Below are 11,837 nucleotides of genomic sequence, written 5' to 3' on the forward strand. Positions count from 1 at the left end.
CTGTTCATTCAGGTGGTCAGTGCTTCTTCCCTTCTTCCCTTCTTCCCTCTTCCTTTCTTCCTTTCTTCCTTTCTTTCTGTCTTCTTTTGAAAAGAAATGTGTTTCTGAGAGCAACTCAAAGCTGTCTCATCCCTCCAGCTCAGTTTCTGCAGCTGCTTAGGTGAAATCTTCTAGTTCATGTTCTTTCTAAACAACTGATGGAAAGGGAACAGAGGTCAGGCTTTTGTTTACAACATCTTGAAATTTGAAGGAGGAATATGATGCTTGTTCACTGTTGTGCTTTTTTCCTTTTGTTCTATTTTAACTCAGCTTTTGGTACGGCGATATAAACGTCAGTTTACAGTTGTTTTCACTCTAAGGTTGACTTCTACTGTGCTTACTTCATGTTTTGAATAAGAGTACAGGCGCAAATTCAAGTTTACTTTTCCCTCAGATAAAGTTGTGACTTAATTTTTTTTTAATAAATAAAACATAACTATATTACCAGCTGAAGCAGTCAGTGTACAGCTTTCTCATGTGTGTAAATACCTAGTTTGCTATGAAATGAGTGCTTCTTTTTTATTATTTATTTTGGTGGGAACTACAACAGACACAAAGAGCACAATAATACTATTTGATAGGGAAAATTCTCAGCTACAAAGCACTGTTTTTCAACATAGTCACTGCCGTTAGCTGTGCTTTTTCACCAGCAAGAAAAAAAAACCCTGCATGGTTTGTCTCTTAGGTCACTCACCACTGTGAAATGCACCACCCACTGTGCTCACATCCACTGTTTGGTCTCCATAAACATTCAGCAAGTGATGATGATTATCAATGGGTGCCATTCCTGCATGCAGGAATGGAATGGCATACCTTTGCTTCACACACACTTCCATGTCAGGTACCATTCTGGCAGACTGCCCCTCTGCTGCCATCTGCTGCGTGGCTACAAAATGTAATGGAAATACTGCAGAGAGGGCTCATCCCCTACCCCCATCCATCTGCCTCTGACGTTGTGGGACAACATAACACTGGGAACTTCTGAAGATTTGAACATCACTCTGAAAGGCTAAGAGTCATCCTTCAGAGGTCTCTGCAGCCCCACCAACTCGATTTGGCTTTCTGCATGGGAACAGCCTCCACTGGAGTGATTGGGAGAAGATCCAGAAGCAGAAGATCTTCTTGATGCTTCTCTGATCCACAAGCACCCCTCGGCAATGCTGTGGAGCTGAGAAGCCTCCCGCAGGATTTCAGGAGCAAGTATTCTTGCAGGGAAGAGAGGGAGAGATAATCTTGCTAGTACGTAGATGTTCAATACTGTGGATTTCACACTGGGAAAACCTGCATGGACTCTGGTGAGTGTTGCAGCTGTGTGGAGTACAAGGTCAGCCTGAAGTATGTTGATATGTCAGTAGCTTCGTCTCCTTAGTTAATAGCAGTGAGTTTGTAGAGAAGCTGCTTTGCTGTTGGTAGCTTAGCCAGTGATGTGCTCTTATGTGCACGTTTGGGTCACTGGTGAGAAGTGCAAGCCACAACAGTAAGTGGTTCAATGGTTTCTTGTTGGGGTTGTGGTGTTTATAACAGGAAACTTTCCCTGCTACCATGATGTCAATATAAATGAAGATAATGTATCACCTCACTTCTGAAGTATTATTATTTGGTGCTCAGACACAGCTTGCTCCATCACATGAGAGCACACATGGTCAAGTGAGAGCTGAAATGGGAGATGTCCCAGGAGATCCTGACGGCTCTCTCATTCTTCCCCAAAGAGGAAAAGAGCCACAAAGCTGCCGTTGATGCAGCCACATCCCAGGCCCCATAGTCAGGACTTTCCATGTACCTCTCAGGTCGTCGAGGCTCCCTGATCCTCGTGGGAACCAAAGATTTGCTTTTGGATGCACACACTGCTCACTGCAGTTTTTCCTCCACAGATGTGTGCTCTCTATTCAGAGTGAATTTATCACTTGATAGAAGTTGTGGTTTTACTTCTGACTGTGGATGCTACTTACACTTGCAGTTCCAGCAGGTTTGAAAGCGGACTATTCTCCCTATAGGCCAACAAAACAATTCAGGTAAATATTTAAGAGAAGGAAGAAATCTGAATGACTATTTTTGCTTGTTTTCATGCTTTTCACATTTGGTACGCAGGAGTTTTTTTCCTCAGTTACGTGCTTTCAGGTTTGACTCCCTTTCTTGGAGGACGTGCTACAATGATGCTGTGCTTTCCTTTCCAGTGGGTATGTTTTCATTTATCATTAAGAAGCACTGCCTGTTGCTCTGCCTCCTTCTTGAAAGCACACAGTTTCTAGGCTGTGTAGAAAATTGTCAGTCAACAGCTGTAGGTACATGGCACCCCACCCACACAGCTCCTCCCAAGTCCTCATTTTTCAATGGAGACAATTGTTTCACCATGTTTTTAACGGATGCTATTTCTGGACCATTTCCTAAAAGTTGCCTGTTTTAAGGCATATTTGAGCATTTGGCTTTCTGTTCTGACATATTACAGAGTGAATACAGGAGCCAGTTTCCCTGTGTGTGTTCTGCACCAGCTGGTGCACAGGCAAGTGGAGAAGTTGGAGAACAGGAGACACAGGGGAGACCTTATTGCTCTTTTCAACTGCCTGAAAAGGAGGTTGCGGTGAGGTAGGGCTCAGACTCTTCTTCCATGTAAAAGTGGTAAGACAAGATGGGATGGCCTCCAGCTGCCCCAGGGGAGGCTCAGGTTTGATTTTAGGAAGAATTTCTTCTCAGAAAGAGCAGTGAGGCAGTGGCACAGGCTGCCCAGGGAGGTGGTGCAGGCACCGTCCCTGGAGGTGTTGAAGGACCGTGTGGATGTGGCACTGAGGGACGTGGGCAGTGGGCATGGTGGGGTGGGTTGGCAGCTGGACAAGGTGATCTCAGTGGTCTTTTCCAACCTGAATGGTTCTCTTGCAGCCTGGGGCTCAGACTCCTGTCTTGAGGGGTTTTGGAACTCAAGGGGTTCGAAAGCAGACCCAAATCTTCCCCACAATGGAGGCGACATCCAGGCTGCACATGGATGGAGATGAAATTTAGTCTGCTGCTGGACAATCCTGCTCTAAACGCAAAACAATGTGACACTGCTGTTAGGCTGATTCACTACATCCACCCACTTGTTGTGTTTGGGGACTGATCATCTAACATACGATGTATCTTGTTTTCTCCAGGGGGATTTGGTGGAGTTTTTTCTCAGTTTTGATTTGGCTGAATCGCCGCATGAAGCTTCAGCTTTCATCTTCTGGTCACACTTGGCGAAGCAGCAGCAGAACTCCTTGCTCAGTCAGTATATGTGTCAGAGCTGGAAGGCTGAGATGGACGTTCTCTTTTATAAGACACAGTGCTTCTAAAGTAGTGCTTTTGTAAGCACTGCTCCTTCAGACCTGCTTGTCATTGCCAGCCTGTAGGGCTGCCAAGCAGTGGGTTCACAACCTGATGAGTGACAAAGGTCTTACCACACGCTGCTATTTTAATGGGGTTTATCTGGCCTTGCTGTAAGGTTTGGAGACATAAGAGCAGCCTCGATGCCCCAGTCCTGTGACAGAAGGAGGTGGAGCCAGGACAGAGGAAAGATGTGGATTCTGGCCTTCGGAACAAAAAGAAGAACCGTGGATAAGGAATCTGGCAGAGAGTCTGCCATCAAGAAACTGCTGATGCAAAATCTCAGCTCCTCCCTGTGTTAAGAACAGCACATCTTTAGCTTTTAAAAGAAAATCCATAGTTCATAATGTAAAGAGCAGCACGTAGAGAACTTTAAAACTCTTTAGTGTACCCCTAAGTGTACAAGGTGAGGCACGGCGTCCCAGATCCAGCAAGATGGCAGGAGTCATGTCACCTTTCCCCATGCTCATCTCAACTCCAGAAGAGCCAACTATCTGGGAAGGACAGTGCCTGGTGGCAGCAGAATGCTGGGAAAACAGGCAGCAAGAGAGAGATAGGAGAGCAACTAGTTTTTGACAGATTGACTCCTTAATGTTCCCATGGGGAATATCCCATGGGGAATATAAAATGCATTGTTCTCTAGGGCTGTTTTTAAGGTTCACACTCCGTGCACCTGCATCTTCCCCAAAGCCCAGCACTGCCAAGACCTGTGGCTTTCACACTGTCCCTCTTGTTCCTGAGCTATTATGAAAGACTTCTCTTTATTTCTCTGACTGCACATTTGCATTTTAAGACCTTGCAGTTTACGAGCAATCAAGATCAAAGCCAGCAAGGCTTTGGGCTTTGCTACTTTGCCTTCATACAGATGACATCTCAGAAATTTTCTATGACATCTCAGAAATGGAGAGATCGTCTGCCTAGGGAGCCAGAGAGTACGCATGGAGATGAGCTGGCTCATAAGATGCTGCCTTGGCCTGCTGGCAAGCTCTGCCTTCCACAGCTCTGCGTGGTCTTTGGGGGACGCTGAGGGGAAGGAGGAGGAGGGAGAAACTCTCATCACCTCAGTGAGGGAAGGAGGGGGATGCTTAGTGCTGCCACAGCTCTGCTGGCTACGAAGGAAGAGGTAGGTAAGTGTGGAAGGGCCACCTCCTCAGCATTGCCACTGCTGCTGGGCATGGGCAAGGGAAGGACCTTTCTTCTGGGCTGGCTCCTGAAAATTCCCAGCAGCAAGAGGAGGGAGGAAATGTTATTTTCCTGTAAAAGGATTCCATGCCTCTGACTGGAATGGTAAGAGGAGGGACAATCCTACAAATGAGGTCACAGAACAGGGGACCCTTGCTTCCTGCTTCTGCCCTCTGCCTCTGATGTCTCCTACCCTCAGACAGATCCCTGGTGCTGTTTTGAAGAGAAGGGCGAAGGAGAAGGAAGCAGTCCGACCACACTGACTCAACTCCATTCCTTCAGCAAGCTATATATATTTTTATTTCGTATTCATCTGAACAGCAGAAAGTTTGGCAATAATGACAGCCTGGGAAGTACGCACTGTGTGTGTGTGTGTGTGTGTGTGTTTTGACCCTCCAGCTTGGCTCTCCCACATGAAATTCCGGAAGCCCCACCACCATGCTGGTTTTAGGCAAAGCAGCAAATAGAAACACTTCTCCTAAGGGCTCCCCATGAACACATGATTCCCAGTGGGCTGCCCTCTGCCCAGCCATACTAGGGATGTGTAACCCAAAGAACTGGGCTGGCACCAAGCACTGGGCATCAAAGAGCCACTGGTGTGCTTTGGCCAGCAGTCAGCAAATCAGTGTCAGCAAGACTGTGATTGCCTTCCCATCATTCCAATTTATATTTCAATTTTTTCAACCCTTTTCTCAGCAGAAAGTTACCAAGGCCAGGTCTTCAGCTTTACCAGCGCACGTGGTACTCAGCACATTTGTGTTTGCTGAGGACTGGGCCTTGACCAACAAGGACTGGAGTAATTCATCACTAATGCAGGCCCTAAAACTCCTGAAGTGGCTAAAGTCAGACTTGTTGGGATTTACTTTTGGTAGCTAGCTGCCTTCTATAGAGTAGCATATTACCAGATAGTGTTGAAGATTTTTTGTTTACCTAAAACCTTCACCTGCTCCCAAGAATATATTTGACTGAGTATACTGCAAGTGATCACTGCTTCCTGCATGGTACAGGAGGATAAATAAAGCTTATGGCAGGAATTTTGAAAGATCTGTCGCTGGGGCTAGCTCCCTCACTGAGATAAATGAAGCACTTTCTTCTGACTGATGAGAAAAGGATCAAAAAAAGGGGAATGCTTGTGGGAAAGACACTTTTCCTCTCAGCATGCCAGCCCCTTGAGCAGCGTGACACTGGGCCAACAGCTCCAACAGTGCTTGGGTACAAGGCCAACAGCTCTAAGCACAAAGCAGAAATAACACACTCTGCTCTGAGACAGGATCCCGATCCCTGTGCCAGGGCCTGCAGGGGAGCAAAGCCAGAGGAGAAGGCACAGGCTGGCATTGCCGTGTCCCAGCAAGGTTCAGCAAAGTGGCAATGGAGGCTGCGGAGAGGCAGCCCGGGCAGCCCACGTGGCCATTGATGAGGCAGGGCTGTCACACCGGGTCTTCATCGAAACCACCTCATCAGTTCCCCGTGTACAAAAATATATCTATACATCATGCCATAGGGAGAGGGATGCAAATGGGGCTGGATGCAGCCAAGTGAAAGGCAGCGCAGCTCCGACCTGATACCAGGCCATGGCGGCTGCCCCGGTCGCGGCGCTACGTGGAGGTGCGTGCGGGTGTGTGGCGTGCACGGAGCCATCCTGCAGCTCGACAGAGCCCCGCTACACGATCATGAACTGGCAGACGTAGGGCAGCTGCTCCTTGCACCGCTTGTCAAACCACTTGCCCACCGCCACCCCTGACAAGGCCGCGCAGTTTTCCAGCTTGCCGCCGTCGGGCTGGGTGGTGATCTCGGTCTCCCAGTTCTTGTAGCGGATGGGGCCACCCGTCATGTCAACCCACTTGCCCTCAGCTGCCATGTCGTTGAGGCCCAGCCAGATCTCTGCCTCGTTCCCGATGCTCTTTCGCATGTAGTCGTAGAGCGCGTCGTTCTCCTCTCCACCCTGCGGCGTGCCCAGCGTGCCGCCCTGCGAGATGCAGTGCTCGCTGGCTTCGTGGTATGTCTTGCTCTCAGAGAACGCCAGGAAGCACTTCAGGTGAATTTTGGTGCCTTTCAGGCAGACTGAGAAGTCGCCACGTGAACGGAACAGAGAGACAACAAGAGAACTGGGTTTAAAATGGACATCCAGCAAGCACAGCATGTGCATCCCTCAGGGCCCCTCGTTGTCACGGGAAGAACATGGCCTCCCTGTTTGGAAACAGCCTCCCAGAAAGATCCCAGGGTGATCCCATCCTTGTTGTGCTCAAGTTGAGGCTACGCTCTCTGGATTGAGTTCCTTGGGGTACAACGTATCTCTGCTGGGGGCTGGAGCATTTAGGGAAAAGCAGCCAGCAGCCTGCAATTGCAGTTCAACCATCTTGATTATGCAAGAGTGAAGAAAATGTCTTTTTAATAGGTTTTGATCAGAAGTGTTGTGTTTGCAGAGGTGGAGGTCTTCAGAGGAAATTTCTACTTGCCTCTGATTTCATTGTTAAGAATAGCAACTTTTTAATTTTTAAGCTTTAAGCCCTGAGAATGCAGGGTACTCCATCCAAAGAATAGCTAATCAGAGCTATGCATTAATATCCAGACTGCTTACATTTCAATGACTGAGCTTGGATCTAAAGCCTTGATTTTGCTTGTGTTTCTTTTCTTTTAGGAAGAAAATTCTCCTTAACTTGCACTTTCAGTGCATTTCTGTTTCGTGTTCTGCAGACCCTACTGGTGTCATGGAATTTGCACAGAATAACCATGGAGCACATCTGGAAAAAGAAATTTTGGGGCCTGTACTCCATGCCTGTCACATAAGGCATAGGGGGATCAACCCCCATCAACGTTGCCTGGGCAAGAGCATGGAATGTATGAGGGATTAGGTAACCAGCTCCCCAGGCTTCAGACAAAAGCCTGAGGCAAAGAATAAAGCTCATTTGACTGAAGTGGAACGTAATCTATCAGCCGTCTTGCTGATTCGTGACGGAACATGAACATCTGGCTTAGAATCACAGAAATATCAATAGCTCTGCAACTGGGAAGCTGTAAGGCATAAAGGAAGGGGCCATATGCTGCATGCTTGTCATTAACTGCCTGAGGCACTTCCTGTGCCTGGAGGAGCTGCAGAGAGACCATGCTGTGCTTTGATCCCCAGCTTGCTCCATGTGATGGACACATCATCATGGCCTGCTGGGGTATCCCTTGTCAACATCACACGGAACAATGGTAACTGCTTTAAAAGCACCTCTTCTCTATAAGAAAAAGCCAAGCCTTCTTCAAGGAGTCCTTTACCTGTCTGAAGTGCTTGCTTCTCCTTCAGTAGAGCAACCTCCTGAGAGATGTTGTCAATCATGGCCTTCAGGTCTTCAATCATTTTGAGGCTCACACCATCTGTTGGAGAAATCCAGAGAGAGCATAAACATCCACCACAGCCCCAAAGGAGGCAGCTGGAGGCAGCTGTTCCTATCATCAAAAGTCCCCAATTCCCTGCCCACAAAGAAAGGCAAAAAAGATTCCCACAGTCAATCAGATAGCATTTAATCACTAGTCTGATTGCACCATCAGCCCACGTCCCTCAGGCTGATTTTGGGGCATTGCTCTCCTCACTTGTTAACCACCAATTCCTGGATTCAAGCATGGGCAGTGGCGGCACCAGTTCTGGGGCTGCTGGCTCTGGGTGAATGACATGGCTGATCCAAGCACCACGGCTTAATGTTCATGATGTTTCAGGGGAGTTGTGGTGATAGCAGCACCACTGCAGCCAGCTGCTCAAGCTAAAGCATTTGGGCTGCTACACATTAGTATTGCATGGGGAGTCCTGCCCAAAATTATTCTGGGAAGCACACTGATATTGCCTGGTGAAAAGTGTCATCTGTGGCTTTTTTAGGTGAGAAGTGCAGCACAACATTTTCATCGCAGCCTCCTTTGTCAAGTTAGTCTTTCCTCTACTGCAAACCACAGTGATATCTGCTAAGACACAGTGAGGAGAATGAGCTGCAAGAAACTCGTCCCTTCAGAAAGATTTTGCTAGCGTTAAATGGAGTCCTGTATCGTGGATCATGCTGTTACCAGAAAGGTCACCAACATATGGCTTAGCACCAGCCCTTCCCTCTCTGGTTTCTCCTGCACAGAAGGACTGGCATGGGATGAAGGAGGTGGAAGATGGGACATAAAGGCATTTGTGGTCATTGCACTATACCTGTCACTCCTCAGTTTGCCCACAAAGCAGCAAGAGAGGCTTCCTTTGGGGTCAGGAATCTGGGGAGCTGAGCCATCAAGTGAGGCAAGTGGGGAAAGAACTTGGATGCTCACCAAAACCACCAGCTTGAAGATTACATGTGGCATGAACACAAAAGCACAGACAGACCAGAAGGAGAGCCTTCAGCTGCTTTCCTCCTTGCTCAATTAACTTTAATGGGTTCAGTTGCAATTCAGGCACTAGGTATTATTTTGGTGCCTTGATGAAAATACTTTGTGGGAAACAGCTAATTAGCACAGTTGTTTATCCACATAAGCCTCTTTTCCAGCAGAACAAATGTCCCTCAGGTTTAAGTAACATCCAAAGGCCATGGTGAGGCACTCAGTGAGTCTTGCCAGGGCAGTTCCATTTGTTGCTCTGCCTGGGAGCAAGAGTAGCATTTGTCTCTGCCCCTTTATTTCCTGAAAGCTCATCTCTCTAAGCTGTGACCAAAGCTGTTGCAGTTGGTTTTGGGGCTGCTGAAGCCAGCAGCATGGCAATGCTGTACCTGGGAGCCAGAGCAAGTCCTGGGGTGGCCACCCCTGAGCAGAAAGGCTGAGAACAGGGACAAGAAGAGAAGGGAATTGCAGAAAGAGATGGGTTGTGATGCTCTGGTTATGAAAGCTTCATGCTTATGTGTCTGAGGCTGCAAATGGGGGCTCAGAGCTGATTTTACTTGTTGCAAAGGCATGTTGCGTAAGCTGTGCCTCAGCCCAGCATGTTCCTGGAGCACAGGAGGGGATGGAGAACCTCTGCATGGGGTTTGTGTTGCTGGAAATGTCTGCAGGCACTTTCTGAAGTCTCTTCCTTACTGACATTGAGGCTCTGAGATCACACAGGAGTTGGGGTAGAGTCAGGAGCAGAGCCCATGTCAGCCTCTACATGCTGATTTGCAAGTACCTGCATCTGGACTCCAAATACCTTACAAATATGTGTTGGAGCTACACAGAGGTGCTCCCTCCATGCCCTCATGGACTCTGCCTGGCTGCAATCAGGGGAAGCCCCCAGTGCCAAGGGTCCCTAGCCTGGACCTCTCCCAGTGGCATCACCCCTGCAGCTGTGGCCAACCCCCACCCCACTGGGGTTTGGAGAGGATTTGCTGAAGTGCTGCAGCTGGAGCAATTACCGGGAGCAATTTGAGAGGGGAATAAAACAACAAGCAAAGTGAATGTGTTATTTCAGCATTTTTGAAATGGTAGTTTTGGGTTTTTCTTGGTGAAACGGCACCGTTTTTGCTCTGAAGGAGATCCAAATGTAAGCAATAATTACATCATGAGGAAAGAAAAGAAATAGTGCAAAGAAAGGAGAAAAAAGAGCTGAAAAAGCTTAAGCTCAAAGCATTGATTTCTTCTGTTTGTGGCGTGGTCACACAGATTAAGAAATACAAACCCAACAAAATGCCCCAACACTCCCATGACTTTGCCCTGTCCAAGCCACCCCAGTGAAGGGCAGGGGGAGTGCAAGGTGGTTGCTGGTGGTTTTCATTCCCTTCATCTGGCCGCCAAACAGGACAGGAGCAAGGATGGGGGACAGGAGTGACATCCCATCCTTACCATGAGCGGGGCTTGGAGGTGGCAAGGGATGAAGAGGAGCCCCAAGAGATAGGGCTCCCATCACTTCCAGTGATAGATAAGATCTCCCTACGAAATGAGATTCCTTCCTGCTACACTCCAGAAATGCAAGGTGGTATTTTTGCTATACAACACAGGACGAAACCACTGCTGTGGACTAAGCAGATCTGCACCAATTTCATAGAGAGGTCCACTGGGAGAAAAAGTTTCTCAAGGATGGGATCTGACAAAAATAGCTGCTGGGAGAGCACGGCCAAACAAATTCCTGGGATGCTTCCTTCCCACTCTCGTTTGCTCCTAAGAGAGCAAAGTGCCTGCAGAGCAGCTCACCGCTTGCTCTGTGCTCTGGGTGTCTGTTCTGGGCTGCAGAGAGGAGGGATGAGAAGGAAAGCACTTGAAAATGATGAGCCGTGCTGCCTGTAATAGGTGATGTACCGCTGCCTGCTCCTGGCTGCAGCCCTGCCACAGCCGCCACTGAGCTTCTGGAAAATGAATGAGCAGAGGTAGGGGCTGGAGGAAGGGAGACTGCAGCAGAGGGGAATTTTGGGGAGAGCCTTACAGAGGACACAGAAAACACGGTGCCCTCTGACCCTCAGGCTGCCCCACCGCATGCATTCAGTACAGCAACCCACCCAAACCACTTCTCTATCCTTTCTAAATTATGAAAGCATCCCTACAGGCGTTAAAAGAAAAGAGAGACTTCCTAGGGTTTTTAAAAGCTAAAAGCTCCATTGGAGCACCCCTAACTGTGCCGACCGCCCCCCACGCCAGGCAGGATCCCGCAGACTCGGCCCTTACCTTTCTTGGAGGCCGCCGGCTTCTGCCTGCCCTTGCCGTTCTGCTGGACGGAGACGTGGGCGAGGGAGACGAGGCAGAGCAGCAGGCAGGCTGCCCGCAGCGCCATGCCGAGCGCTGAGCTGAGCGGGACTGACTGACTCGGCCCGACACCCGGCTTTAATCAGCAGCGTCTGGCCAAGAAGCCGGCCCCGGGCTGCTCGCGGCTTCCAGCGGCCGCAGGGAGGGCCCAAGCGGCTCCGGCCAATGCTGAGAGCAGCCCAGCCAGCTTTCGTCGCTTGTTTTTGTTAAAAAGTGATTAAAAAAACCACACACGCACATGAAAAAAAAAAACCCCACAAGCGTACTGAGAGACAATTCAGCTGAACCTAAGGGAACGGCTGGGCATACAGCTGGAATGACTCCCTATGACTCTCAGCACAACGCCAAGAGCTTGGTCTCACGTTTCAGTGATGGCAGTGGCACTGTGAATCGCAAAGCCCCCAACATTTCTCCCCTCGTTTCACTCAGAATCTGGGTTACTTCAGTCAGGGTGACTTCGGGGCAGTTCTGTGGCCTAAGCCCAAATTACTGCAGGGTTTTTGGGGAGCTGCAGTTGTTCTGGAGTCCTTTCTGTGGGAGGAACAGGAATATCCCAGCAAGTGGAATGAATTCACATATGGAGAGAAGGACAAAGTGCTTTGTGCAGCTATCATTAACTGAAATCC

The 11,837-nt window shown here is 48.8% G+C and overlaps 1 protein-coding gene and 1 long non-coding RNA gene across 2 annotated transcripts; one reads left to right on the forward strand and one right to left on the reverse strand.

The window, feature by feature from the left end:
- Positions 1-1,825: 1,825 nt before the first annotated feature.
- Positions 1,826-4,913, forward strand: LOC128086061 (uncharacterized). Its single transcript, XR_008209224.1, has 2 exons — positions 1,826-2,051; positions 3,165-4,913. It is a non-coding gene; the product is annotated as an uncharacterized LOC128086061 (long non-coding RNA).
- A 340-nt stretch (positions 4,914-5,253) lies between these two features.
- Positions 5,254-11,837, reverse strand: CLEC3B (C-type lectin domain family 3 member B). Its single transcript, XM_052694224.1, has 3 exons — positions 11,134-11,837; positions 7,819-7,917; positions 5,254-6,618 (listed from the first exon to the last, which is right to left on the reverse strand). The coding sequence occupies exons 1-3, from the start codon at positions 11,237-11,239 to the stop codon at positions 6,218-6,220; spliced, it is 606 nt and encodes a 201-aa protein (XP_052550184.1). The 5' UTR covers positions 11,240-11,837; the 3' UTR covers positions 5,254-6,217.

Source organism: Tympanuchus pallidicinctus, unplaced genomic scaffold (assembly GCF_026119805.1).
Source record: "Tympanuchus pallidicinctus isolate F22 unplaced genomic scaffold, pur_lepc_1.0 scaffold3, whole genome shotgun sequence".
Classification (NCBI taxonomy): domain Eukaryota; kingdom Metazoa; phylum Chordata; class Aves; order Galliformes; family Phasianidae; genus Tympanuchus; species Tympanuchus pallidicinctus.

Bases quoted from the DNA above. Each gene is read 5' to 3' on its own strand.
- CLEC3B (XM_052694224.1), bottom strand. From the start codon at position 11,239: ATGGCGCTGCGGGCAGCCTGCCTGCTGCTCTGCCTCGTCTCCCTCGCC. The intron at 7,918-11,133 runs GTAAGGGCCGAG...TTTCTCCAACAG, and splicing joins GCCGGCGGCCTCCAAGAAAG to ATGGTGTGAGCCTCAAAATG. The intron at 6,619-7,818 runs GTAAAGGACTCC...GCGACTTCTCAG, and splicing joins GAAGCAAGCACTTCAGACAG to TCTGCCTGAAAGGCACCAAA.